A 27051-nucleotide genomic window follows, 5' to 3' on the forward strand; every position below is an offset into this window, starting at 1 on the left:
GCGGGGGGATCCAGGAGGAGGGGGACATGCAGAGTGGCAGCGGGGATCCAGCAGGCGGGGGACAGGTAGAGTGGCAGCGGGGATCCAGGAGGAGGGGGACAGAGGAACAGTGGCAGTGGGGATCCAGGAGGAGGGGGGGGGGGGGCACAGTGGCATCAGGGGGGGGGGGGGGGGTGATTGCAGGGAGAGTGTGCTCCAGACTGCTCCGATTACAATCAGAGCAGCCGGCCATTACACTCTCTCTGCCTTTTTTGACTGCTACCGTAATATTTTTTTTTTTTCAAATTTCGGTGCCAAAATTAAGGTGCGTCTTATAGGTGGGAGTGCCTTATACATGGGGAAATACGGTATTTACGTGGATATCGGTCTGAAGCCAGACGGAACATTATACACAATCTTATTTAATGTTTCCCATAAAATACAAACTAAAAAATATTTTTGTGGGTGATATTAGTTGCTGTTAAAACTGAATCGTCTTGGCGGCAAATAAGAAGTCGGGAGACATTTGTACATTCTATTGTTCCTTTTAACAATGTTCCAAAACAGCAGTATTGGTGCTACAAGTATATCTTCAAACAAACAGCAGTAATAAATAATATTAGGTGAAAAAAAACCGCTGTGTAATCCTGTATCGCACACATGGGTGGATGATTGGTCTCGGTCCACACAACTTATGTCTCCTTCGGCACCGAAACGATCCGCTGTACTTTTACAGAGGCTGGTTATCAAATTTCACTGATGCGAACAGGCTTTTTAGCTGTGTACAACATGACATCTAGAAAGTAATTCATGTGGCTGGCTGCCTGTTCTGGATGACCGAGCATGAGAGAGAGCAGCAATAAGGGAGCAGAGCATGATGGGTAAACACAAATGCTAATGGGATCTACAGCATTCACCTCAAATTCCAAACAGCTAAACTTAAAAAAAAAAAAAAAAACAGAAAAGAAAAAAAAACATCAAATAAATAAATAAGTTACTGATAAAATCCTACAGGGGAAATCACTCTAGGATGATTAAAGTTCATCGTGGCCTCTTCGGAATGGCCATTTAGGATGACGAGAGACGCACTCCGCGGCCGAGACAACCAGCCGCATGAACTCCTCCACGTCAAAGGCGTAATTGGTGAATTTAGGGTGTTCTCCCAAAGTCGGGTGATGCCCCTTAATTAAGACAGCATAACAAGCTTTGTCAATCCATGGCATTTTTTTTTTTCTTCTGCTATTGAAAGACAATTTAATTAAGTCACTCTCTACACAGAAACAACTTTCATTTAAAGCCCCCAGGATCTATTGATCTTATTTTCTGCACGGACCCTGAAGGGGGGTGAGGGAGAGGGGGGATTATTGACAGGTCGAACTAATGACCAATTAATTTCCTTTTGCGCCCACCATGGCCGTCAATGTGTGACAGATCAATGAGGGAGAGCTATGAATGGGAGAGAACAATACATTTTTACATTTAAAAAAATCCTAAATAGAAATAGTCAGAAGTTGTTCCAGATAGATTTGGAGAGGAGTAAATGCGTGTCCCGGTCACATTAAAAGCAAAAAAGTATAAAATTTGGCGATTGTTTTATAAAGAAAAATTACGACATGTTAAATGACATTAAAAATACCTAGCTTTCATTATATATACACATTATATATATATATATATATATATATATATATATATATATATATATATATATTATTGTGAGAAAGTACAGCATTCACAGGAATCCAACAAAGGTATGCTGAACCATTTAACTGTTTATTAGCAGTTGTCAGGATGGTAAACAGTTCTGACACTAGTTCAGCAATCATATCCAATAACAGTACACAAAATCTCCACCACCTACGTCTAGCTAGACATAACTTCCCTGTCTGCAAGCCGGCCACTTAGTGGCGTCGGTGGTCCCACCCACACATACAGACAGAGTCTTTATCCCCCACCCCAAGTACTTCAAACAAATCACAGCAAACCAATCACACCCATATGATACACGTGTGTGTGTGTGCTCAAAGAGGAACCTAGGGAACCTTTAATCCTGTTAAGCTGTGTTTTTAACAGTTCCCTTATAGGGGAACTGTGACAAATATGCCGCTTTGCCACAATTTTATATATAGTGCTGGGCAGAACGCTGGCTAAGGGGTTAGCACTTCTGCATCACAGCGCTGGGGTCATGCGTTCAATTCCCGTCCTTGGCCTTATCTGTGTGGAGTTTGTATGTTCTCCCCGTGTTTGCGTGGGTTTCCTCCGGGTGGTCCAGTTTCCTACCACACTCCAAAAACATGCTAGTAGGTTAATTGGCTGTAATCAAAAATTGACCATAGTCTCTGTCTGTATGTCTGTGTGTATGTTAGGGAATTTAGACTAAGCTACAATGGGGCAGGGACTGATGTGAATGAGTTCTCTGTACAGCGCTGCGGAATCAGTGGCGCTATATAAATAAATGGTGATGATGATGATGATGATATACATATATAAATAATCTGGTCACACGTGGACAGCACTTACCTTGTCCTGAGGGAAAACTTTATCCGCTTTTTCCCACGTTATATAGTGAACCCCTCGAAGTTTGGCCAAGTCTAAATAACATCTCTCGTCTTCACAATTGTACCTAGGGAAATTTGACCGTGTTACAGACATTGATACAACCTTCAGCTGCCGGGGAGGACAGACTAGGAATAGGCCATTATGGGGGTAAAAGAGGGATCAGTACAGAATAAGCAGACACATTTAGCCACGTCCCAGAAATAAGTCAGTGATGGGTGAAGGTACAGCTTCATTGGCTAGAAGGCCAACTGGGCACAAGCCTAGGGTCAGCAGCATTCAGAGGAAGCTGTTTCAGCATTAAATTACTGGTATTTACCTTCACCAGTAGATCTACTAATAACTAAAGAAATATTTGTCTATAAAGCACACAGAACTTATACCAAATATGCATACCTCACAACTGGACCAATTTAGGCAAAGACTAGGGGGGACGGTCCCAACAGTTCGGACTATTGTCGCAACGGACGGAACTGTGGGTGGGTGTCCGGCTCATCGCAGCTCAGCGATAGAGGTATTTTGACGGGGGCGGGGGAAGGGCGGGGTTAGAGTTGGGGACGGCCTAGGGCTTCAAAACTGCACTGCTAACACAACATGACCACGCCCCCTTTTATGGTAACGCCCAATTCGCAAGGGGTAAATGTTAGGAGATAAAAAATGGCTTATGGGGTGTACCGTGGGCAGCTCAATAGCTAGGCACACCCCTGATGCATTTTGCTATTTAATGAGGTGAAATGCGCATTTTAAAGTACTGCCTACCGTCACATTTTGAAAACCCTGCTAAATTAACTGAAGCTTCATTTTTTTTATAATAATAATAATAATAATAATAATAATAATAATAATATTACAGATCCTCTCACAGTTAAGTATCAGCTCATGATTGTAAGGGGGCATCAGGAGCGTTCGACCATGGTCAGAACACCCATTGCATTCATTCATCAAAATGGCAGATACAGACAAGAAGGGGTTAAAGTGGGCGGTACCAGAGCGATCTGCAGCCAGACCATTAGCATGTTAATAGCAGCACAGAATATTTCAGCTCAACCAACATGTTTGTGTCTATCCAAGTATGAAGTGGGAGGGGCAAAGCCAAGATGTAACCAATCACAGACTTAACGCCAAGAGGGAGAATTTATAAGAAACTCCTGACATGCTGGCGACAGGCGATCGTGGGGTTAAACTCAGCTCTGTGTGAAACAAAACTCATTCGGCCAACTTTTTTGTCATTTATTTACTATGTTATGTTTGCATGTTAATGTGATTCCTCTATAAAATGCACATATGTATGTATGTATGTATTTCTGTATGTATGCACGTATGTAGGTGCATTACATGGCTCGTTCTGAATTCAGGCAGCCATTTGCCCGTGTCTGGCTAGCTCATGAAAACATAACAAGCAGCCTTTCGCTCCTCCCCCATTTGACCCATTATAATCCATGGATGGACATAAGAAAAAGAATATAAACTTTCATGCGTTTTCTGAAAAACCCACCTCTTCAGACACGCTTATAATATTCCTCAACCACCCTCTTAACCTCACTACATTACCCTATTACCACCCGTTACACAATTTCATACAAGACAACTACCCCCTGACCAACATTGTTGTGTGACAGGATCATTTAGCTTATGAGTCACTTTTACCTTTGCAGTTTGGCTGGGCCGAAATGCAAAATGTAGACTTAACCTCATGTGTCAAACTCCCATTGTCCCATAGATTGTAAGCTTGCGAGCAGGGCCTGCTCACCTCTTTGTCTGTTTTACCCAGTGTGTTTATTAGTTTACTGTGTTTGTCCCCAATTTTAAAGCGCTACGGAATATGTTGGTGCTATATAAATAAATGATGATGATGATGCATATGACATTATAAAGCAGTTTATTTGCAACACCTGCACATTTTTCCAGTCATGAATGACACCCATGGACCAGAACAGAGGTTTCTTTTCCTTGTCATACAAATATTTCTAGTGTTATGAGGTAAAACATTGAAAAAAAAATAAAAAAATTCCAGGCCTATTCTAAATATATCCTTTACATGACCCTTGCAGTGTCCATTGGATAAGATTGATAGCGTGCCATTATTTATACACAAAGTCAGGATTATAAAGCATATTAATAGGTATATAAGATTGTCACTGTGATTAATGGCTGTTAGCATACGGAGATTCTGATAATCCACATACAGATATGGACCGAGTGAATGCCGGCCTGACCTTGCACAAATACACTCGTGGGAACCGAAACTTTGCTTTTATTTTAGAAGTCTATAAATATTTATTGAAAATTCCATTCTGCGACATCAGGCCATTTCCAGGAAAGTGAATATATATGGACAAGTATGCTCGCTTACTTAAAATAACTCCGTACTTAGAAGGTACCAGAAGCGTTTAAGCGTTTGCATTTAAAAAGGGTGACAAGAGCTGGTGTTTATTCCATGCGAACACATTGAAGAGAAAAATTTAAAGACAGTTAGGGAGGGGGGGATTCAAATCACGGCCATATGCCGCAGAGTGCTTCCGATGCATCGTTGCTAATTTTTCCTCACACCCAATAGAGATTCACAATAAAACCAGCTGGTGAATTGACCGCACTGGCAAACTGAATTTCCCCCCTTAAAGTTTACCGGTCGTCTGCACAAGTTGGAGTCAGACATTTTGCAGGCTGAACCAATAAACATGGTTCTTGTGATATCACTTGTGCCTCATGCCGCTATCACAAGGTTCTAGTGAATGGACAGGCTGCGATATGGTAAACATTGGTTCAAAGTGCTTTCAAGAATTAATTGTTTGATAATGAAGCGATTAGCGGCATTCTCATGAATACAGACTCAGGACACAAAATGGCTGCCGCAACTGTGCATAGATAGTAAGGAAAGTTAAAAAAAAAAAAAGAAACAGTGCTACGGTACATGAACACATAATAGAAACAAACAAATAGAGAAAAACGTAACTTACAGCTCAAACACAACTGCCCAGTCTGGTAAAAACAGTAGGTGGGTCAAGCCAGCTCCGTGCATCCCGATAAAGATGTCGGAGTTGTGAGTGATCTTTAGTTGTTCGAGGAATCCGAGGGATCTATAAAAAAAACAAACCACAGGATAGAAGAGCAGCCATGATGGTTGGGGTTCCCATTTTATTGATGTAGAAAACAAAGACCCCCCTGTAACATTTTTTCGGCCCATAACATCTACCTCACGCTTTTTTTATGCACAATATAACAGGTATCGATTAACAGATGCGCTATTCAACTTCCCATGTTACTTGGTTCATCGGGTGATTAAATTAGGGGAAAATAAGTTTTGACAGTTAAAGAACTTAGGTGGAATAATAGGAGAACACCAGTAGACATGTTGAACCACGTTTATTTAGGCAAATAACATCAGCACCACAATGGAACACTAGAGAAGCTACGGAGAGGTTCACAGGTGTCAGGAGATTGACAGTCACATCTCTCACCGGCCTGCTCAAATATGTGGGTTCCAACCTGGAAAGCTAGAATCTGATTGGTTGCTATGGGCAACACCTCCATTTTTCCTGTATAGAAGGTTTGATAAATCTACTCCCAAGTATGTGTAAAACGTAAGGCTTTTAACAGGGAGAAAAAAAGGCTTTGCGGCCTCCACTAAAGAGGGAATGCCCCCGTATATGGGCTCTTTCCAGGGCGGAATAATACATCATTGGCCCCCGTACCAAAACTAGGCTAAGAACAGTAGCCTCATGGGCCTGTCGCTCTGTTTTGAAAAGAGAGGGGGCCACTCCTGAGAATGTGTGGTCCCAGAGCATGTGCCGGTCAGAAGAGGACTCCACCCTGCTCCGCGCAGAGAGGGAATCGCAGCGGCAGCACCCCTGCAAATATGGTAGTCCTACCACTGCTTTCTATTCACCCCTTGAATCTGGTCCTAAAAAAGCAAATCTTGTTTTTTGCATGTAGCACAGTATAAGGGAACATGAGTGTGCCCAGCCGGCATTCAGCAAAATATGCTCAGAACAGCCCGGTCCCTCCCAAAAGAAGACGGCACATTTTGCACCCCCCCACCGTTGGTACACGGATCTATGCAGTACCCGGAAAAACACTGGTGCATACACGTAAAAAAATAAGTGCATGACTTTCACAAAACATATCGTGCACTGTGATCCGGCAGTCTGCCCCATCATAGATGGTCTTAACAGAGATTGTGGCACATGGGCCAGTAATGACGACATTTCAGCTCTAGATTATAAACCGTGTTGAAGTGACAGTCCCACTCTTTTATAATGTCAGTAAATTGGCGCTTGGACACTTGTCTCGATACATAATACATACCTATACTTGTAATCTACAACATTGACGTGAAATAGCGGAACAGTCTTCAGGGCACCCACCAGCTGAAAGAGAAAATTGGAACCAATAGTTTATTTTTTTTTATTTTTTAAAGTCAACACTATAATAGTTTGTGTGTTATTGTACAGACTGCCTGGGAGAATTATCACCACAACTATTTCCCATACTTATGGTAACAGGAAGCTTCTGTGGTTATAAATGACTTTATGGAATCATTCAATACCATATTCAGAGCCTCCCCATCCATAGACAGACAGATACGGTTAACAGTGAAATCCACGTTTTCCTTCCATTCCTGGAATGTGCTGGGTAAACAAGGCTCTCGCTGGCACAAACGTTCTATCCCACCCTGACGCCTGAGCTCAAGACGTCAGCTAGATGCCAGGCATTAGTCATGGTAGGAAAAAAAAAAAAAAAGCAAGACTGTTATATGGAAACAAATCCGCTCCCTGAGGATTCCCAACAATCTGGGACACACAGAGGGCGGACTAAGGAAAAAAAAAAGCTAACAGATTCTTCAGACCATCACATATTCTGACATTGTAGAAGCAATATGTCAGATTATGGGACGTATACTTGAGAAATGGCCAATCTGTCTCTGTCTCCCTTTCATTGTTCCCATTTGCGGCAACCCATCCTTCCCGCCAGGCCCTTCACATCACATGCCCACTGTACGGGACTCTACTTCTGAACGACCGTTCTAAGACAGGAACTTTCCCTCAATTCCCTGACCCGATTTGCCGGGCTTCTCTCAGGGCAGTTCTGCCAGTGCCCGCAAATTAGACACTTCCATCACTCTAAAAAGACCCGTCAATGGGGCAGACTGAAAACCTTTGTCTCTCTGGTCTCTCCACCATATATAATGCTCTCCTTCCTACCTCAATAAACGAGAAGGACCTATGTCGTCTGAGGTGGAAGCTTATTTCAGCCAATCCCTTGACCCAGAAGAACGGTCTGACATTTACGAGTGGGTTACATAATCCTCCATTAACGTTGGCATCAAAGAGAGCGCCTATAAAGTGCTGTATAGGTGGTAGTAAGTCCCAACTAAGCTTCACTGCATCTTCTCAGACACCTGCTGGAGGAACTGCGGCCAACCAGGACCTTCCTTCACATCCGGTGGAGCTGCCCTACAAGTCAACCCTTTTGGAAAGACGCCTTTCCCTAGCCACCACAATTATAGGTGAGCACAACGTATTGGACCCATGGAGCTCCTTTCTTAACCAGCCTCTTCCTAATCTATAACTTCATCTTTATCTTTGTCTCCCATATAAACCACTGGCTTCACCTTAGACCCTACTAGCGGCCTTCCCCTCCCGCACTCTCCATACTCGTACTCTTTCCAGTCCCTTAGTCTCCTGATCTCTCGCCCCAGCCCCTCCACCTAATGTTGGTGAAATCTGCATCACCATCTCTTGATTGTATTTATGTTTGGTAATGTTAGTTACAGACGGTTATTTATTTTTGGTTGTATCCGTTTCTACTTCCTGTCTAGAACTAGTTTTTTTTTGCGCCATTTGCAATGCTTTTAATAAATAGTATGTTTAAAAAAAGAAAAGAAAGAAAGAAAGACCTCTACACAATGCAAAAAAATTGACTTCCGGTGGAGATTAAGGAGCTAACGTAACAAAATATAAATAGTCAAACCATACTCTCCTTGCAGGCACCATTCGCCAGATGTACCGGGGTCACCAGATGGTTGGAAAAATTTTTTTTGCATAAACTGGAAGTTTACGGGGGCGGTACACTGACATCCAATCAGCATGTCTGAACCAGGCGGGGTGGCAGGAATAAAAGCAGACCGATGTCAGGCTGTTAATGCCATGAGGTACCCAGGCAGGTTGAGCCAACGTTGCCTGCAAGGTAAGAACTATTTTTTTTTTTCTATTTTAACTCCACCCTCACCCAGAATTACTTTGTTTTGATTGGTGGAGATATCCTACAAATACACACAGTTTTTTTTAATTTAATTAATTTCAACCATACACAGAGCTCTCATATTTTAAACAGACAATCAGGACACAGCAAGAAATACTTTCAGGTATAAAATTTTATAAAGTGAGAATAAAGGAATAGGACTAGTGCTATTATTGAAGAACACCCGACGACAGAACATTTTAACATTAAACACCCCAACAACAATAAAAAAATGCAGGGTCCTGAGAGACCTTTCGTTTCTCCTCCCAGAGGTGGGCCCAAGAGGACAGTATGGGAGATTTAAATTATGGCAGCAATTAATTAGCATTTTCAAGTTAATTACCCAACTATCGCTACCCTACTACTAATTAGGTGGGGGACTTAAAGCCCTCCAGTTCCCCACCTAATTGACCTATTTACCTCCTCCCAGTCTCCCCTACCCCCTTCCCACTTCTGTCCCCCTCTTACCTCCCTCCTTTTCATTCTCCTCTCCCCCCCCCTCTCCGTCTCCGTTCTCCCCCTCCTCCTACCACTGCATCTCTGTCCGTCCTACCCTCCCCTTAGATTGTACGCTCCTTCGAGCAGGGCCTCCTCTCCTTCTGTTCTCCACCACCTTAACTCTGCTCTCCAGCTCCATGTCTCTTCCGTGAGGTCCTCCTGCCCTTCTACCCCTCTCTCTACCCCGCTGGGGGCTCTCACCTCTCATCTAGCTGTACATTGAGCTTCTGAGTTACTGTGCTTTTTGTTAACTGTACCGTGCTGTCTCACCCTGTGTCATGTTTCTGTCTGTCCCTGTACGGCGCTACGGATACCTAGTGGCGCCCTATAAATGAAAATTAATAATAATACCCAATTCATCCTACGGACACCATAGCTTCCAAAATTAAAACAGTCATGTAGAAGTAAAGGGGGTACCTTATCTAAGTTCAGTATTTTCCGAAACTCTGTGCTGCGTATGAGAATGGTAACGCGGATTTTCTCTTCCTAGAGCCATAATTAAAATGAAATGGTTATTTGAGGTATTTCTCACATCGTGATGCATGTAAGTGGAGCCTTTACTGATGAACATTAATGTCGCTGCACTGGACAGAGCTAAACAATTAGGTGCACACGGTCACCTCAGATCTGTACTGAACTCCTGATACTGGATCACTGATAGCAGTTTCTTAACAAAAATGCAAATTTATTTACAAATCAAGTTTGTTCAAATATTTCACTTCTTGGGACAGATTCAATTACGGCATGATGCTTTGGAAATGATCATTACGCCTCATAGAGATGCAAGCGAGAAGAGAAGAAGTTTTCATTATCGTAATTACCGGTAATGAGTGGATAAACACAGGCACAAGGTTACTGCGGAACTTTGCGGATAATTGAAAAGGTAAGGGGGGGGGGGGGGGGGGTGGTATTCAATTACGATTCGCAGCTGTGCGCATAAAGCGTAATTATGGTACCACAACATTGCGGAATTCCATGCGCAGAAATCTACGATGTTGGAGTACCGGGACCCGTACGACCGCGAATCCTAATTGAATATGCCCCCCTGAGTCTAGAGGGACGATTCAAACATTTTATAACTCATTTTTTGTCTGTTTACAATGGTCTACCAACACTGTAGCTTACTGGATACTTTAACAGATATAAATAGAACATAACTTATTCCTTTATAGTTTGTAAGAAATAGCACAATGGTGTCGGTTGTTTTACAATTAGAGGTTTTTCCCGCATCTTAGGTGACAAAAGTAGACTGTAATCTATCTTTATAACAGTATTTATACAGTCTTGGCAATATCACACCATGGGGTATATTTACTAAACTGCGGGTTTGAAAAAGTGGAGATGTTGCCTATAGCAACCAATCAGATTCTAGGTTTTATTTATCTAGTGCATTCTACAAAATGACAGCTAGAATCTGATTGGTAGAATAGATTTTTGGGGGGATAGTACCCCTTTAATACTTTCTGATCTTTCTGCTCACATTGTACACTCCTGTGTAGTTTTATAAAGAATAAAAGCACTCCATATATTGTTGGTAGCCTATGAATAATCTTATACCCACATAATTGACTGCTAGATTGGCGTTGCAGTATTTCATTCAATGGGAAGGCTTTAAAACGCAAAATATATATTACTTTAATGAACTGTGCCCAGAATAAAACCCTTACGTGGATTTATATCGCACCTTTAAAGTTTCTTGGGAAATATTCAGCCGGTGAAGGACGTGTTGTGAAAAAGCGCGGAATAATCCAGTGCTGTGGCAATCCGAGATCTAGAGAAACAAAAAGCGATATAATTTACGGCACTAATAAAGCAGACATCCCCCTGTCTTCCAGCAATGCTTCTCCCGTCATCTCCGGATAATGAGCTTACCAGCGGTGTGTTATAAAACAGCCCGTATCTCATTCTGGGAAGGAGTGCAAACACAGCATCCTTAAAGCAGACCTTAAAAGGAGAAATAATATACTTGGAGATAATATGGTATTTTGATTTAAAAGTAAAAAAACACACACAAAGATTCATATCAGCAAAAAGGTTAATTCGATCAACTCCCCCTACTGGTACTACTGCAAACGTACCCATTCCTGGGAAAACATATTCTGAGAAACCAGTATCCACCCGCAACGATCAGCTCTCTGGGACTCGACACCCCAAAAAACTTTGCGTGATTCCATCTCTCAGTGCAAATGTATCGATCACACTGATTGGATGGCTTCCCGCCTGGCTGCAATGTTACCTGCTTCCAGGGTGACAGCTGTAACACATTGGAAAGCACACTGCCGTCATTGGTAGTTGTCCATAGCTTCGAATTGATGGCGGCTGCAGCTGTTTATTAAGCCAGCGCTGGAAACAACTCAGTAACAAAAATTTACTTTCAAAAATTCTACTGAACGTCAGCCAGGAAGGGAAGGTAAAACATGAACCTGAACTGGGCACACTTGTGCATCACTAAATTAGACCCACAGGCAAAGTTGGGATTGCATTGTGCCTAGAGAGATATTTAAATGAGAATAAAAGGGTGGACAGGGCACAACTACAGAAGCATTCCCTGGTCCACAGGTGGCCACAAAGCTAATAACTGTCCAGATTAAATTAAGACATAAACAAGTCTGTAACGAGCAGTATTTTAGGGTTATTAAATGTGGCATATATTAGCCCTGCTGCACTAACATGCATCAGCCAAGTATACCAGGCCAGTCCAGTGCCTTGGTTCAGGTAGCCGCAGCTAGTTCTATTAGCAACTCCACCCAAACAAAACAACAGCACTGATAGCAATGATCGTATCTCTTAGCAGGCATCTGACCAGTTCCCCAGATAGTGAGAGACTGAGGGACCTGCCTAGCAGCACCGAACAGGAGCAAAACCTGATTACCAGCAGAGTGTCTGATAGGTTGAACTAGCTGGAATGGGCATGATGAATGGAGCCCGCCCTTCTCTCTCCATTCATAACCCCAGGGACCCTTATGCTGGCTTTTCCTACAGTTGAAAACACTCTTCGGAAAACTCTTTCCCAAACACAAACAAACCCCCTGGGAGCTTTAAAACACATATAGATCTGCCTTTAACAACTCTCCCAGTGCTTCTGTCACAATATATAATAAAGGACATTTTCTCACCCTTTTTAAATCGTAAGATTTCAAGTGTATGATCTCATGGTCAGTAAAAGCTTTCCACGTCTCAACGAACAAATCGCCATAGCCATAGGCACTCTGCAATGCAATGAAAAAGAACCTCAGTTTAGCATTGAATATAAATAAGACACAAAATATTTTTTGTTAGTAGATCCTCCAGTAACCAGCTTCCAAACAGGACAAGCAGAGAGGACTCTGGGAACTCCAGCTAATGTCACATTACAACTCCCAGAATCCTTAGCTAAGCATTGGCAGCAATGATATTACAGATATAAGTCATCTGTATGGTCACATCTCAAACTAAACTATAAGCTCTATTATCCAATGGTGATATATGCATCTATAAGATCAAACCTGCCACATGTGCAGTTCTAAACTGGTAAACGGGTACTGTCAAAGATTCCTCTATATAAGCCTAAGTTAATACACCAAACGTGTTTACTATACGTTGTACATTTTAAAGGTCCTATTACAATTGTATTAACAAGATTGCATTATATTGTAAATTTAAAGCATGCCTGTTGCAGCCTCATACAGAGTTAGAAGAAAGCCAAAAAAAAAAAAAGAGCAGATTTGCTCCTGGACAAACCATGTTGCAATAGAAGGGCGCAAATGCATTCTTTTTTGGGTATGCAGGGAAAACACTGGATGCTTTTGCATGTAGCGTACAAATACTAGGCAGCTGTTTTTTACACTGCAATTTAGAGTTCAGTTAGGACACGCCCACTCCTAACTCTAGATCTGTCCACACATTTTTAACTTCACCCCCTCCTGCAAAGCAACATGGTTTTGCTAAGGTGCAAATGTGCTAATTTTTCTACGGCTGTAGACAGCTGTACCACTCTTGCATAAAATGCAAGAATGGTACAGCTTGCCTTTATTCAGAAGGGCAGTATACCGCGGTATAGGCTGTCAAAGTCGAATAATTGGATGAAAGAAAGTATATTGATTAATATTTTACGTTGCAAGTGCGATCAGTACGCCACGTGTGACGACGCAGTCGCACGGTAAATAACGCACGCATACACTTACACATTCACTTGAACATAGTTCATTTTATAATCGTTCCAACCCACAGTCGTTTATGAACAGATGTTATTGAGTATATAGTTAGATATTATAATGTTATATGCACTTTAGTGAGTTCCAAGGTTCAAGTTGCAAGAGACATATCATGTTTGGTGTCATTCTAATCCTTAGTGATCCGGTTTCAACGGCTATGAGATCGCACATCGTGTATGCTAGTTATGGAATATAGGGAATATTAGTGATCAGAATGGTATTGTGTGCATAATGTAAATAGACCAGTTTGAACTAGCTTTCGGTGGGAAGATTAGTATTCATCTGATCGGAGAGCTGACCCCCACCCTTGGAGGGCGTCGTTTGAACTGACCTATGAACTACACTATACTGGACCGTCCTGGAGCCTGATCCTATGGAAACATGCCGAGTCATCTGTATTGTATTTACTGTAACACCACATGTATATATATTGCTCTCTGGAACCAGCTTACAGTCTCTTTGACCACAGACTTCAGGATTGAATGACTGTAAGCTGGATCCAGCGGAGAGCGGCGTATGTATCGGCTGTACTTCTTTATTTAATTGTTATTTTTTTGCTTTTGCCAATAAATCGCTTTGTGAGTTGAAACCACACAAATTGCATAGACAATGATTACTGGTAAACGATAAAATAACTTTAATAAAGGCACAACTTATGTATAACTGTTTCAGTGAAACACTATTACATGGAAATACCATATTAAAACTGGTAAAAACAGAGCCAGGGGAGACGGCCAAATATCACATCACACAACAAGACTGTGCAACATGTCACAGAGACCGCTCCCTTGGCACCGAGTGTTATTTAACACCATATAATTTACGATGGGTGGAATATCGCACTACATCACTGTCTGATGCTACAAAAAAATACACAATGCACCTTTTTTTTGTGGCAGCAAAAAAATCTAATTCTAAATAATGAATAAGTTATAGATGTGACATATCCGACAACACACTAAACCGTCTGACCTGGAAATTGATCAGTCTTGCAGTCATGTGTCGGTCTGAACAATGCACCGCTCAGAAGATGAGAAAGGGGGCGTGGATGGTCATTGGGGAGAGGACAATAGCCTGTTCGGTTCTTAGAGAGACCTTTGTAATCTCTCACACAACAGCAGAGCTATAAAGGGGGCGAGAAAGGAGCCTGGGCTGCCCACCTCAATAATTCGGCAGATGGCAGTGGATTATAAATCAGCATTGCTTCTTTTGACACAGTTTGGACCCAGAACATAAACAGGTTGAGAAGGAGGACACCCGTCCTTATCACAAAACCGACTGGTCGCTGCAGATAAGCTTCTTTTATACCTGCTGGACAACATGCACTCTATCCCCAGCGGGATTGGCTGCCATTACTATTCAACAGATAAAGATAGATAATGGAGGGATGACCCCTTGGTTTGCTAATTGATTTTTGAGATCCATTATTATTTATTATTATCATTACCATTTATTTATATAGCGCCACTAATTCCGCAGCGCTGTACAGAGAACTCACTCACATCAGTTCCTGCCCCACTGGAGCTTACAGTCTAAATTCCCCAACACAGACACAGACACAGACACAGACAAGGGTCAATTTTGTTAGCAGCCAATTAACCTACCAGTATGTTTTTGGAGAGTGGGAGGAAACCGGAGCACCCGGAGGAAACCCACGCAAACACAGGGAGAACATATAAACTCCTCACAGATAAGGCCATGGTCAGGAATTGAACCCATGACCCAAGTGCTGTAAGGCAGAAGTGCTAACCACTGAGACACCGTGCTGTCCATTTTATTTAACTGACCACAAGATAGTCCATGTAGCGGCCTAGTCCTAACGTTCACTCTTTGCCTTCTCACAGTGAAGGCGGCCGTATAGGAATAAAAAATAGTAGGTACTTGTAACTATCGGTGACACCAAGGATCAGAACAACAGTGACAACATATGTCCAGAAAAGTTCATCTCTAAGCACATTTCGACCAGCGTAATAAAAACATTCAAACACACAAGTGACACATGTAATAAAGACCACGTCGAAGTACAATCACTCCGGATAACTGGAGATCTAAAGCTGGCTACACGGAGTAATACGTTAGGAGAAAAATGGAAATGTTTAAATCAGTGTGGAGCCTGGTGCTAAATGGGAGCAGAGCGGACTTCCAGGTGACGTTTTCCCCATCTTTCTGCCATGTGTCTCTCCTTCCAGTCGGAAGCCCACAAAAGTAGGTGCAGATTGAATTTTTGGACCAAGTTCTAAATTGGACACATTTCTGCAAACACAAAGGCTATCACGCTTTCGGAAATGTCCTTCTGAATGAAACGTAGTCACTCCCGGGAGTTTTTGACGTAGACAATCTTGCCAAATATCTGAGTTAGAAGAAGAACAGAATCTACATCTAAAAAGAGGGACAAATCCATACAATATAAAATCAGTGAAGTACAAGAAAGGACAAAGAGCAGCTACTGAGAATGCTAAACTGGAGACAAAACAGCTGTATACAAATAACGTAAAAAAACAAACAAAAACAAAAAGGAAAATAACGTTTTTTTGCTGTGAATCTACATAAAACTCAGCGTACTCAGTAGACATTATGCAACGGCCATTTTTACAATCCTGTTGTGCGTCTGGGAAGGACTTCTTCCACCCTCCAGTACAAGTCACTCTCCTACAACAGTAAATCCCGTCTCTTATAGCACGGCTTTTACTTGGCATTTCACCAGCTTGTTTTCTTGGCACGTATAGCTTCGTCCTCTAAGTAACAAAACAGGAGACTTCTCTTCCTGTTCTCACGCCTAAGAATAGGCCGACACGTCCTGGTATGTTCCCATTGCTGGTTCCATAGTGCAGGGGCGTCACAAGCAGCCTCATTGCACAGGGCACCAAGAACGACTTTCAGTTGAAACAGTTAAGAATATGACAGCAACAGCAAGTAATAACATCCAAGCACTACTACAGTGTAAGGTTAGCCGTAGCTCGGTGGTTAATACAATAAAATTGAGAAACCCCACTTCAAACACCAATGTCAATTAATTCAAGTCACTTTCACGCCTGGAGAGAAACATTAGATTGTAAGCTGTAATGGCCAGGAAAACCATGCTATGTTATATTTCAGTGGAAAATGCAAAAACAATCTTACAAGCAATCTCAAGTAAAAGTATTTCATTGATAAAAGGTTGACTGATTTTTCACTGTCGCAAAGGCTGAGAACTTGGAGAACTAAACTCAGATCCATTCAGAAGCAAAATAAACCAAGGGCTGCAGGCAGCGACAATGCCACAGCACTGTACAGAGAATATTTATCATTCACAACGGTTCCTACCCCACTAGAGCTTAGTGTCTAAATTCCTTATCACACACAGACAGACTATGAGAACGGGATGTCGCATGTTATATATAAAATGCACTGAAATACAAAACACCTATACGTCCGTTGTTTAACCCCCTTTAAAAAGCCAACGCGACTCTTTTTTCCTGCAGTAGTTCAAATGGAAATGACAATTGAGTAATGGGAATAGGGAGTAATGCGACTTGATGTTATTTAGGTGCAGCGATAATGAATTAAGTACTATTAGCTGGAGTGGTTAGTAAGCAAGCAAGACAATTCAAAGTGGTTAAAGAATGCTTCTGATGGTTGTCATCCTGTACCTGCAAGAGATACCCCTAATAAGAGGCGTAAACAAGCCCTTACTGTAATCCGCTTACATTGGGTACACTTTTGCAGTATTGGCTCAGTGTTTAGCGCTTCTGCCTCACAGCACTGGGGTCGTGAGTTCGATTCCTGACCATGGCCTTATATCTGTGAGGAGTTTGTATGTTCTCCCAGTGTTTGTGTGGGTTTCCTCCAGGTGCTCCGGTTTCCTCCCACACTCCAAAAACATACTGGTAGGTTAATTGGCTGCTGACACAACTAAACCTATTAGAACGGGAACAATTAAATGTCAGAAGACAATGAGCGTCTTTTAGAGATGGAAGCAAGATTGTGTAAACACTGTTCTCTCTTTTGTGCATGACCCCATTACATTATTATACTGTGTACAAATCAGGTAATGTGAATTTAGCATTCACTACTAACATGGTCACGCCTCATCTCTACGCCATTATTAAGTATACACATTTCTACGTCTGATGTATACCAGGGACAGACACTACCGTTTTGGAGTTACACACATCTTGTGATACACCCTCAACACACACACATGTGAACACGGTTATTTACCCTGTGCATGTTTCTTTCGGCACACGTTCTGCGTGCACATGCTTCCATCTCTAAAAGTCGCTCATTGTCTTCTGATATTTAAATGCTCACGTTCTAATAGTGCATCTGTGTTAGAGACACCCTGAAAATCTACACTGCAGGGCTCTCTTACCAACACCCAATATAGGCGTCAATCTGCAGTTTGCAACAAAATGTCCCCATGATTTACATAAATAATCACACCCACATATAGAATGCCCCTTGTGTGCATATGGGTACTTTGTTATCTTGACTGACAACAGGATTATGGTACAACGTGATTTTAATTTGAGGTCAACAGATCAGAGATACACAACATAATACCCCAGGGGGTAAATGTATCAAGCTGCGAGTTTCCGGTGGGTTTGAAAATTGGAGATGTTGCCTATAGCAACCAATCAGATTCTAGTTATCTTTTATTTAGTACATTCTACAAAATGACAGCTAGTATCTGATTGGTTGCTATAGGCAACATATCTAATTTTCAAACCCACCGGAAACTCGCAGCTTGATACATTTACCCCCAGATCTTAACTGCCTAAAATAATTGACAAACATAACTTAACTATAACGCCCCAACAGTTTGGAACACGGACCTTGTGGAACATCAACAAGCTGATTGCCAGTCTAGCTCGTGACCCTAACCCTTATAAAACCTATACACTAATCTAACGAACCTATACCGGACCTAATTAAACACCAACATCCTATGCTAACCACTAGCTAACTTATCTATCTATACTATACTTGCTTACATAAAAAGTACAGCTGTCTCAAGGTATACCTTCACACACCTGTCCAGCAATAACTCCACATATATGTGTGGAATGAAAATATAATTATATAATTATTATATTTTCTTTCCTTTAAAAAACAAATGCAATAGAAAACTGGTTATCCTCTATACACATTTACAAATAATATACATGTTCTAAACAAATGTTAAGGGATCTTGCTTGTAAAAGCCCCCAAAATAATCAGTGGTGGCTAGATACAAGCAAATTTATAAAGAGAGACACTGTTGCTTTAACTGTGTATGAAACTAAATGACATTCGGCACAACATAAAGACGGTTTCACATTTTCCTACACATATAAACGATTTACTTACAGTGTCCCACATGACAATATGGACGTCTGTGCTGAACGAGTTGTTAATGTGTTGCGTTAGATAAAGATTGACAAAATCGCAGAAGTGGTGGTACATGTTTACACCTGTAAATAAAAATAATAATTAGTAGCCGTTTGTTAGTATCAACTTCTAGAATTTTTTATTTTAATTTCGAATCAACAGAAGCTACCGGTCTCTTATGGGTCCAGTGTGTACATTTAAAAAAGCTGGAGACGTGTATATTTTTGTAACGGAGAATACATATTGCTTGTATGTGCGACTTGCATTTGAATCAATATACAAAAAGAGATTTAGAGAATAAAATGTATTTATTTTTCATTTAAGCAACTGGATCGGCCAATCAATTTTTTCTTTATTAGCTTCCTGCCTGTTCTATTTAAAAAAAATACCAGCATAACTAAGAAACATAATATAGATGCAGGATATTATACAGAAACTGTTATGAAATATGAAGTGCAAATATAATAAATTATAATATAACAAAATTAGAGATTACCTGCATCTAACTTCATAAAATATGTTGGTTTTTCTACGATAATGTCACAGTGTCCATCGTCTATAGGTCTGAAGCCTAAGGAGGTGTATGTCCGCAGTTCGGCAAACCTAGAATCATAATGAAATCAGAAATATAATTGCTCTCCTGATCTTCTGGACTTGACACAGACTAAACTCACAAGATGAAGACAGATTTTAAAACTACATGTATGAGGCATCTAGTCACACATAGGATAGTCAAACAGAGATCGCAGAAGTGATTGTCTAGCCTGTTAAAAAATTTAAAACGAGGTACAAATTATACAACATATACCTAATCACACGACACTTTCTTTATTCATTCAAATTAGTGATTGAGTGCGACTTTCACTGAAAAATAGCAACGTGCAGCAAACAACTTATAAATGATTTTCTAACTAAGATTAAAGGTAAGAAATTATATAGTATACATGTGTGTGTATACAATTTCCCACACATTGTTAGTGAGAGCTTACAGGAGTGAGGGGCCCAAGGATTTATGGGGTCCTTCGAGCCTTCACCTGCGACCCCACTGCTCCTTCCTGCTTCATTATCAGTTGTGTTTGTTACAGCTTGTAACACTTGTATAAAATCCCTGCTAATAGGTTATTACAGATAGGTGTCTCTCTCTCTTTCATTAAATGTAATGTTTTTGTTAATATGGAGTGCTAAGCTCTGTCTGCCATCTTGGTAGTGGTATCCCTAGTAGTCTACTGGGGACAGGAAGTGGGGCAGCCTCCAGCCGTCCGTATCGCACTACTGAGCATGCCCAGACAGGAAGTTAGGCTCTCAGCAGGTTATTCCAGTGACAGTTGAACTGACACTGGGTGTCTGTCTGCCCGATTGATACAGGGAATACCATCGTCTAAAACTCAGCACGTCACTTATGCATACAGCTTTTTTTCTTCTCTGTACAACCCTGTTTTTGCTCTCATTTATGTAAAGATTTAGCAAAAAAAAAAAAGACAATATATACAAACAGATATCTAGAGGTTATGGCGCTTGTAATTACAAGCTTAAATATGCACAGGTGCAATACAATACCTCCAAAGTCACACAAATTATCATTGACTAACAAATAAGTGGATTAGCTTTTGTTAATTCTTTTGCAAATCTAAATACATCTTTGCCTACGAGACACTACGGCATGGTAGAGGCGGTCCCACAGATAAAGACTCAAAATGAAGACGAAAGATCATTGCCAGCAAGTCAGAGATAGGATTATAGAGAGGGACAAATCTGGGGAGGGTACAAGACCGTTACAAATGCATTGAACGTCCCACAGAAATCAGAGGAGTCCATTGCACAGAAATAGAAGAAATATGAAACTATCATCTCGCTGCCTAGATCAGGCCACACCCAGAGTTTAGCTGCCAGAAAACAGCAGCGATTGGCTGTCTTGTGGGAAACCCGCTTGTGATTGGCTGAAGTGAGGTGTTGTCCAGGTCAGTCCAATTCATGGACATTCTAAAAAGGAAAAGTGGAGGCGTTGCCCATAGCAACCAATCAGATTTTACCTTTCAGTTTCTAGAATGTACTAGATAAATGATAGCGAATATCTGATTGGTTGCTATGGGCAACACCTCCACTTTTCCTTTATAACTTTGATACATTCACCCCTTAGTGATCAATAGCTGATCTAGGGGAAATTAATAATATTTAAGCTTTTCATTCATTACTTTTTCTTCCTTTCCATCCAAGCAAAAAGAAACATCAGCGTTACCGTTTTCTGTCTTTTTGCTATTGACAAAAAGACTTTGGGAACTATAGTTCTGACCTACTTTCAAAAGCCATAAAATACTTTCTGATTTGAGCCCAACGAGAGCATTTGTTGTTATGCTAAATATTTGTTAAGTCTTCGAAGAGCAAGTTTAGCTGTTTGCAATTCACACAATCAATACTTGCTAAACTGAAACTCCAAACACTTGCATTGATTTCTGTCTATGGTACGTTGAAAGAAATTAATTAGAAATTCTATGGTCTGACTTTGATTTATACCCCTGGTGTTTAATTTTAAGGGAGAGAAAGAAAAAAAAACACTGAAAAAAGTATAAGTCACAATTAGGTCAACGTCTAACGATAGCCTAGACACACTGACATCTTGTATGACTATCTAGCGAGCACGCGTGTATAGGCAAATAGTACTGAGCCAGTGGTTCAGAGATGATGTCAAATGTTCGAACACAAAGCAATTCCAGATAGAATAAGGACATAGTATCCAGCGACGGGGGTCACTGTTCAACCTGGTTTTACGTCTTAATCAAACCTGAACCAACAGGACTGACCTTAACTTAAGGTTGTGTGAGGCCAGGTTAAAAGGTCTATATAAAGGGAGAAGAAATTGAGGAGATGATAAGGACAAAAACACATACCAAGACTGCAAGGGGCTCTTGCGATGACCTTGAGAGAGCAATTTCTGTGCGTCAAGGTCACAATGACCTCCAATCTCACCTTCTCGTAAAAAGTCCTCCTTAAATCTAATAAGAGAGAAAGAGTTTCTGTAAACTGGGAATTATTATTTTGTGCAATCTGTTAAAAGAGAAAATTTACCTTAAACAACAAGAAGACTTTGCGTTTATTTTACTCTAAATGTTCAGCAACACTTATAGATACACATTGTTTTGCACCAAGAACAATTAGCATCACCTGCATAATTATATTAACGATCATGAATAGAAGCTAAATAAGATTGTGGCCAAAAAAAGGTTAAATAAATAGGCTCCAATTTAGCATCTTCCATATCCAGAATCCTTATAGTTCACGCTGTACCCACATTTGCCTCGGCCAGTTAACGGTCCATTTTACAGGGATCGAAACACCGAAGGACTTTGTATAAATAAAGCGGGCAATGCAAGCGTGTCGAGAACACTAATGAGATGTCAAGTCAGCCCATCCAATCAGCTTTCTCTATACCCTAGAGCCGCTCACTGCAGCCATTCACAGTTCTCTAATGTGACAATGCCTGGGGAACTGACTGAGGCAGGGATGAGTACAACCAGTACCGCGGGGTTCCGGACACAGGACTTGAATAATTCTCATTGGTTATTTTAGGGAGGGTGAGAGAAGGGAACCAAAAAGTTATATGCTTAAGAACAATAAAATGTATTGTACATTGTTCTTAACTGATACACTCTTATTCAGAGCCTACTAATTAAACTTTATTGGGGATCAGCTGAACCTCATTAAAGGAACCAACACAACAATCTTCAGTATGAGTGTTCACTCAGTTTCTCAACAGTATCATATATAAGTTTGTCATATTTGTGTTGTCACCTAAAGAGCTTTAACGTCCTATAAACATCTGCGTGCTGCAATAATTTTGAATGAACCACTTCTTTGTAATAAAACAACTACAAGCGTCTCTAATTTCTAGGGGTGGGTAACTCTTTTGAACCGATACGGCTGCAATTCACCAGTAGAGGGAGCACTGTAAGCTAATTACTTAGAACTATGTGACCATGTGTTATTATTACTTTATGAATTATTGGCTTAGATATCAAAACATTAATAACCTGTCGTTGCTTCTTTGAGGATTTCTTAAGTCCAGGTAAAGGTTGGTTGCCCTGCAGTGCTGGAGGTTAGTGGAACAAGCCAACAGTGAATCTCCCTACAAAACATTGATAAAGAATGATTAGAAGATACATCGGCAGTATGCATAATACAGAACAATGCATATAGCAATGCAAACCTTTTGCGTCTGACGACATAAAATTTGCGTTTCATCCAGTCTCTCTTTCACATAACCAAAGTCTGCCTGCTTCCAAAATACCTCTCGAGCGCCCTCCAAGTTCTTTGCCCTTCAGAAACAGAACCACATTAACCACGAAAATTAAAGTCACACGGAGCCCTAGGTTTTCACAGATGGTCGGGAATCAATCTCATGATCCCAGTGCTGTGAGGCAGAAGTGCTAACCATTAGGCCACTATGCTGCCCATAAAAACTCAATCTGGACTAACTACTCAACTCTACTTCAGAATGTAATATACAAGATATTTGTACTGTTATTCTGAACTTATCTGAAATGTATTTAATGTTTACTTCTAATATCCTGGGATGTAGCCCTAATTCATTCTCTGCACCTATTACTTTTGAAAATACTACAAAGAAAATTTATTAAAGAAACAAAAAAAAAAAAAAAAAAAAAAGGGGGAGCAGTGAGGTCTTAAAAAAGCTACAGTGTCTTTGTCCACAAACTAAGTCAACTAGAACAAAAGTTGTGGAGGGTTTAAAAGTTATTTTCCACTTTTAAAAAATATATATATATATATTTTACTAAATTAACTTCCCTTACCAATCATAGTACTTTGGAGGGTGTCCCTCTACTGGGGTTATTTAGCCAAACTGATTTTTATAGGTATAACATTTGCAATAAAAATGGTTATAAAATGAATGCAAAGTGTGTTCTAGACATGATGGTTCCATCCATTTCATTGAAAGTTACTTGTGAACTATAAAATTCCCACTATAACTGGAGATTTATACAGGAATCTGTATGGTACAGTGGTGCAGCGGTTCAAGTGGTGCCCGTATAATTAACAAGAACCATCAAAATATTACTTAACACAACAAAAAAAAAAAAAAACAATCCAAACAGGGCCCACTGAAATGGACATTTAAAATACCATAAATGGGCTAAGGATATTATATATATATATATATATATATATATATATATATATATATATATATATATATATATATATATAACAGGAGAAGTAACTGAAGCCAAGATAAAATACAGATTACAGAAGAGAAAGTTTTACAGGTTCTGATGCACTAATACAATTTTAATTTTTCATACACTGTTTATTATTAAACTAAATTATCACAAGTGTTTAACCTGTCAGACTGTAAAATGATAACATACCAACCAAAGTCCACCTTGTCGCAGTATGGGTAGCTGAAGCTGTCCTCTTTCTTGCACGATTTTTCGTAACCCCAGCAAGAGTCTACCTGCGTCAGGTGTTCCTAAGAAAAGCACAAACATTCTTTAAGCGATTTTACCAGCCATCCCCAGACCAGCGCTATCGGCACTGAAGTCTCATGATGCTAAGGACGCTGACACAATGCAGAATACAGAAGGATTTTACATTCTATTATTTTTATTTTAACCACTGATCAAAGCAGAGTCAAACATGCCGTATCCCAAAACACACTGACAGCTGCAGGTTTCGGTTAAGAAAATGTGGAGTCCACCGCTCTAAGGCCTATTGTTCGAAGACCACCCTGCATTTACAGAGTGCCCAATAGTACATAGAGAGCGTTCTCCAGAGGGTTTAATGAGCCCTAATTTACATAATTTACACATGGGCAGAACGGTGGCTCAGTGGTTAGCACTTCTGCCTCACAGCACTGGGGTCATGAGTTCAATTCCCGACCATGGCCTTATCTGTGAGGAGTTTGTATGTTCTCCCAGTGTTTGCGTGGGTTTCCTCCGGGTGCTCCGGTTTCCTCCCACACTCCAAAAACATACTGGTAGGTTAATTGGCTGCTAACAAAAATTGACCCTAGTCTGTCTCTCTCTGTCTGTCTGTGTATGTTAGGGAATTTAGACTGTAAGCTCCAATGGGGCAGGGACTGATGTGAGTGAGTTCTCTGTACAGCGCTGCGGAATCAGTGGCGCTGTATAAATAAATGATGATGATGATGATGAAATGCACCCCAGCGTAACATATAACGGATTCCTTATCGGCGCTTTGTGTACAAAGCCTTACAGTTGACAAAACACACCTACATATACCCTTAACTGCTTATGGTTATATTTGTAGAACTTACTCGAAGAGGGCAGTGCGTGTCTTCACTGCAAGCTGTAGACACATCGCGGTTATTGTGCAGGAAATATGGTATATGATTGGCTGGCAGATTGATCCTCTGATAATCATAGGACAGAGGAGAGCCATTGTGGACAGCAGATACATATTGATTTTGAATGGCTATGTTTAAAAAATGTAGTAGTAATCCAAAGATTAGATACACCATGACAAACTGCACGTTCTGAAAATAAAATACAAACTGCAATTACTCTTCAACAGCGAGACATTATATTGAGAAAGGAAAACATTGTATGAAAATATTTAACAAGGCTTGTGATGCAGATTATAATAGAGGCATTTCCATGTGACCCTTGTAATCTACTGATAATGCCCATATATGTCTGTCAATAGCAATATGTGAAATCTCGCCCTTTATATCTATATATCTGTAAATACTTTACAAAACCCTTCTGCCAGTCACTCCTACTGTTCAATAGAAGTACTGCATATAATATACAGGGTACACCTGTTACTTTCTACATTATTGTTCATTAAGGTGTACCTGTCACAGTGGAGGCAGTCAATATACAGGCTGAAGCAACACACAATGGATTTAATAGAAAACACTTTCTTAAATGTTGGTTCCTCCAATAAAATGGCTGCCTCCATTGTGTGGAACAACAGGTCCACTTTAATGGACCAAGTGAAGCAATATATAGGATTTCATAGATGCCAACATTTTAAAATAGTTTTCACAATGGAGAACACTACATACAGTTTTGAATCTGCACTACAACCCTCATAATGTCATGTTTACTGAATTTAATTATAACATACTGTTGGCATTTCAAATGCCCCTACTCAATATATATTACTTTAGAAAGCCCAAAAAATAAGAAATGCATGGTAAGAATTACATCTAAAATGCAGGGAGACAAAAAGACTTTTGTTGTGCAGCTGGTAAATGTTGAAAATAGGAATATTTCCCAAAATTTACAGGGACAAATCTTTAAAACATGATACAGTCCCCTGGAGATCTGATTTGCACTAGAAAGTTTTTAAGTCTCTTAAGATCTCAAGATTCACAGCACAATATTGACTTATCATTTGTATAAACAGACACCACAAAATACAAACAGCTTCACACATTAGCTCGTAACAACAGAGCCTCATTAATGTGAAGACTCAATTTTAAAGGAACATTTAAAAAAAAAAAAAAGTTATATCAATACCCTATAAATAAAAAAACTTAGCCCAATTACAATCCCAACATGTTTCTGCTAAAAGCACAAATATAAAATAATTTCCCATGTGTCAGGTGGATACAAAATAGAAGCTTTGCAGTTTGATTTATTAATAAAACAAGATATAAAAATCCCTTCACCTATTGTGAAACAAGGAACACTATATATATATATATATATATATATATATATATATATATATATATATATTACATTACAAGTGGTACCAATTTGTGGTGGGAAATGTAACTGAATCTGCACCTGTGGCTCTAAGACTAAGCAGTTGGGGGATTACAGGTAGCAGCAGGCAATTGTAGTTTCATAACAGCTGGAAATGAACCTGTGCCAGTCATATTTATAAATATAGAAGTTATATTTTACAAAACATAGAATGCACTTAAAATAAATTGCAGGGGACACCAGAAATAAAGTAGCATTATGAGGTTAGATGAATAAAGCTGCTGTATTATGGACTAGAGATAATGAAAACACCATGTTATATGGGCTACAAGGAGGCGGTCTGTGTACCCCGCCACTGAGCATGTTGGTGCTATAGAAATGAATGATAATATGAGAAGGATGGTGGGGTCCCCTCACCTGCTCTCTTGCCCAGCTCTGGCTCGGTGTCCGGCCGCATCACCCCCTCCAGATCGGCAGATCGGTGTCTGGGAAGGAGGGAAGCTGGGCCCGGCCTCTTCTCCGCCGGAAGCCCGGGGCGGTGACAG

General features: G+C 40.5%; 1 protein-coding gene across 1 annotated transcript; it reads right to left on the minus strand.

The window, feature by feature from the left end:
• On the minus strand, positions 1–27051 carry EOGT (EGF domain specific O-linked N-acetylglucosamine transferase). Its single transcript, XM_075183411.1, has 16 exons — positions 26924–27051; positions 25105–25323; positions 24197–24297; positions 23017–23125; positions 22841–22935; positions 21701–21805; positions 19312–19418; positions 18795–18898; positions 12390–12482; positions 11146–11217; positions 10958–11044; positions 9691–9759; positions 6841–6902; positions 5493–5612; positions 2500–2602; positions 1–1160 (listed from the first exon to the last, which is right to left on the minus strand). The coding sequence occupies exons 2-16, from the start codon at positions 25306–25308 to the stop codon at positions 1014–1016; spliced, it is 1578 nt and encodes a 525-aa protein (XP_075039512.1). The 5' UTR covers positions 25309–25323; positions 26924–27051; the 3' UTR covers positions 1–1013.

Source organism: Mixophyes fleayi, chromosome 8 (assembly GCF_038048845.1).
Source record: "Mixophyes fleayi isolate aMixFle1 chromosome 8, aMixFle1.hap1, whole genome shotgun sequence".
NCBI classification, from domain to species: Eukaryota; Metazoa; Chordata; class Amphibia; order Anura; family Limnodynastidae; genus Mixophyes; species Mixophyes fleayi.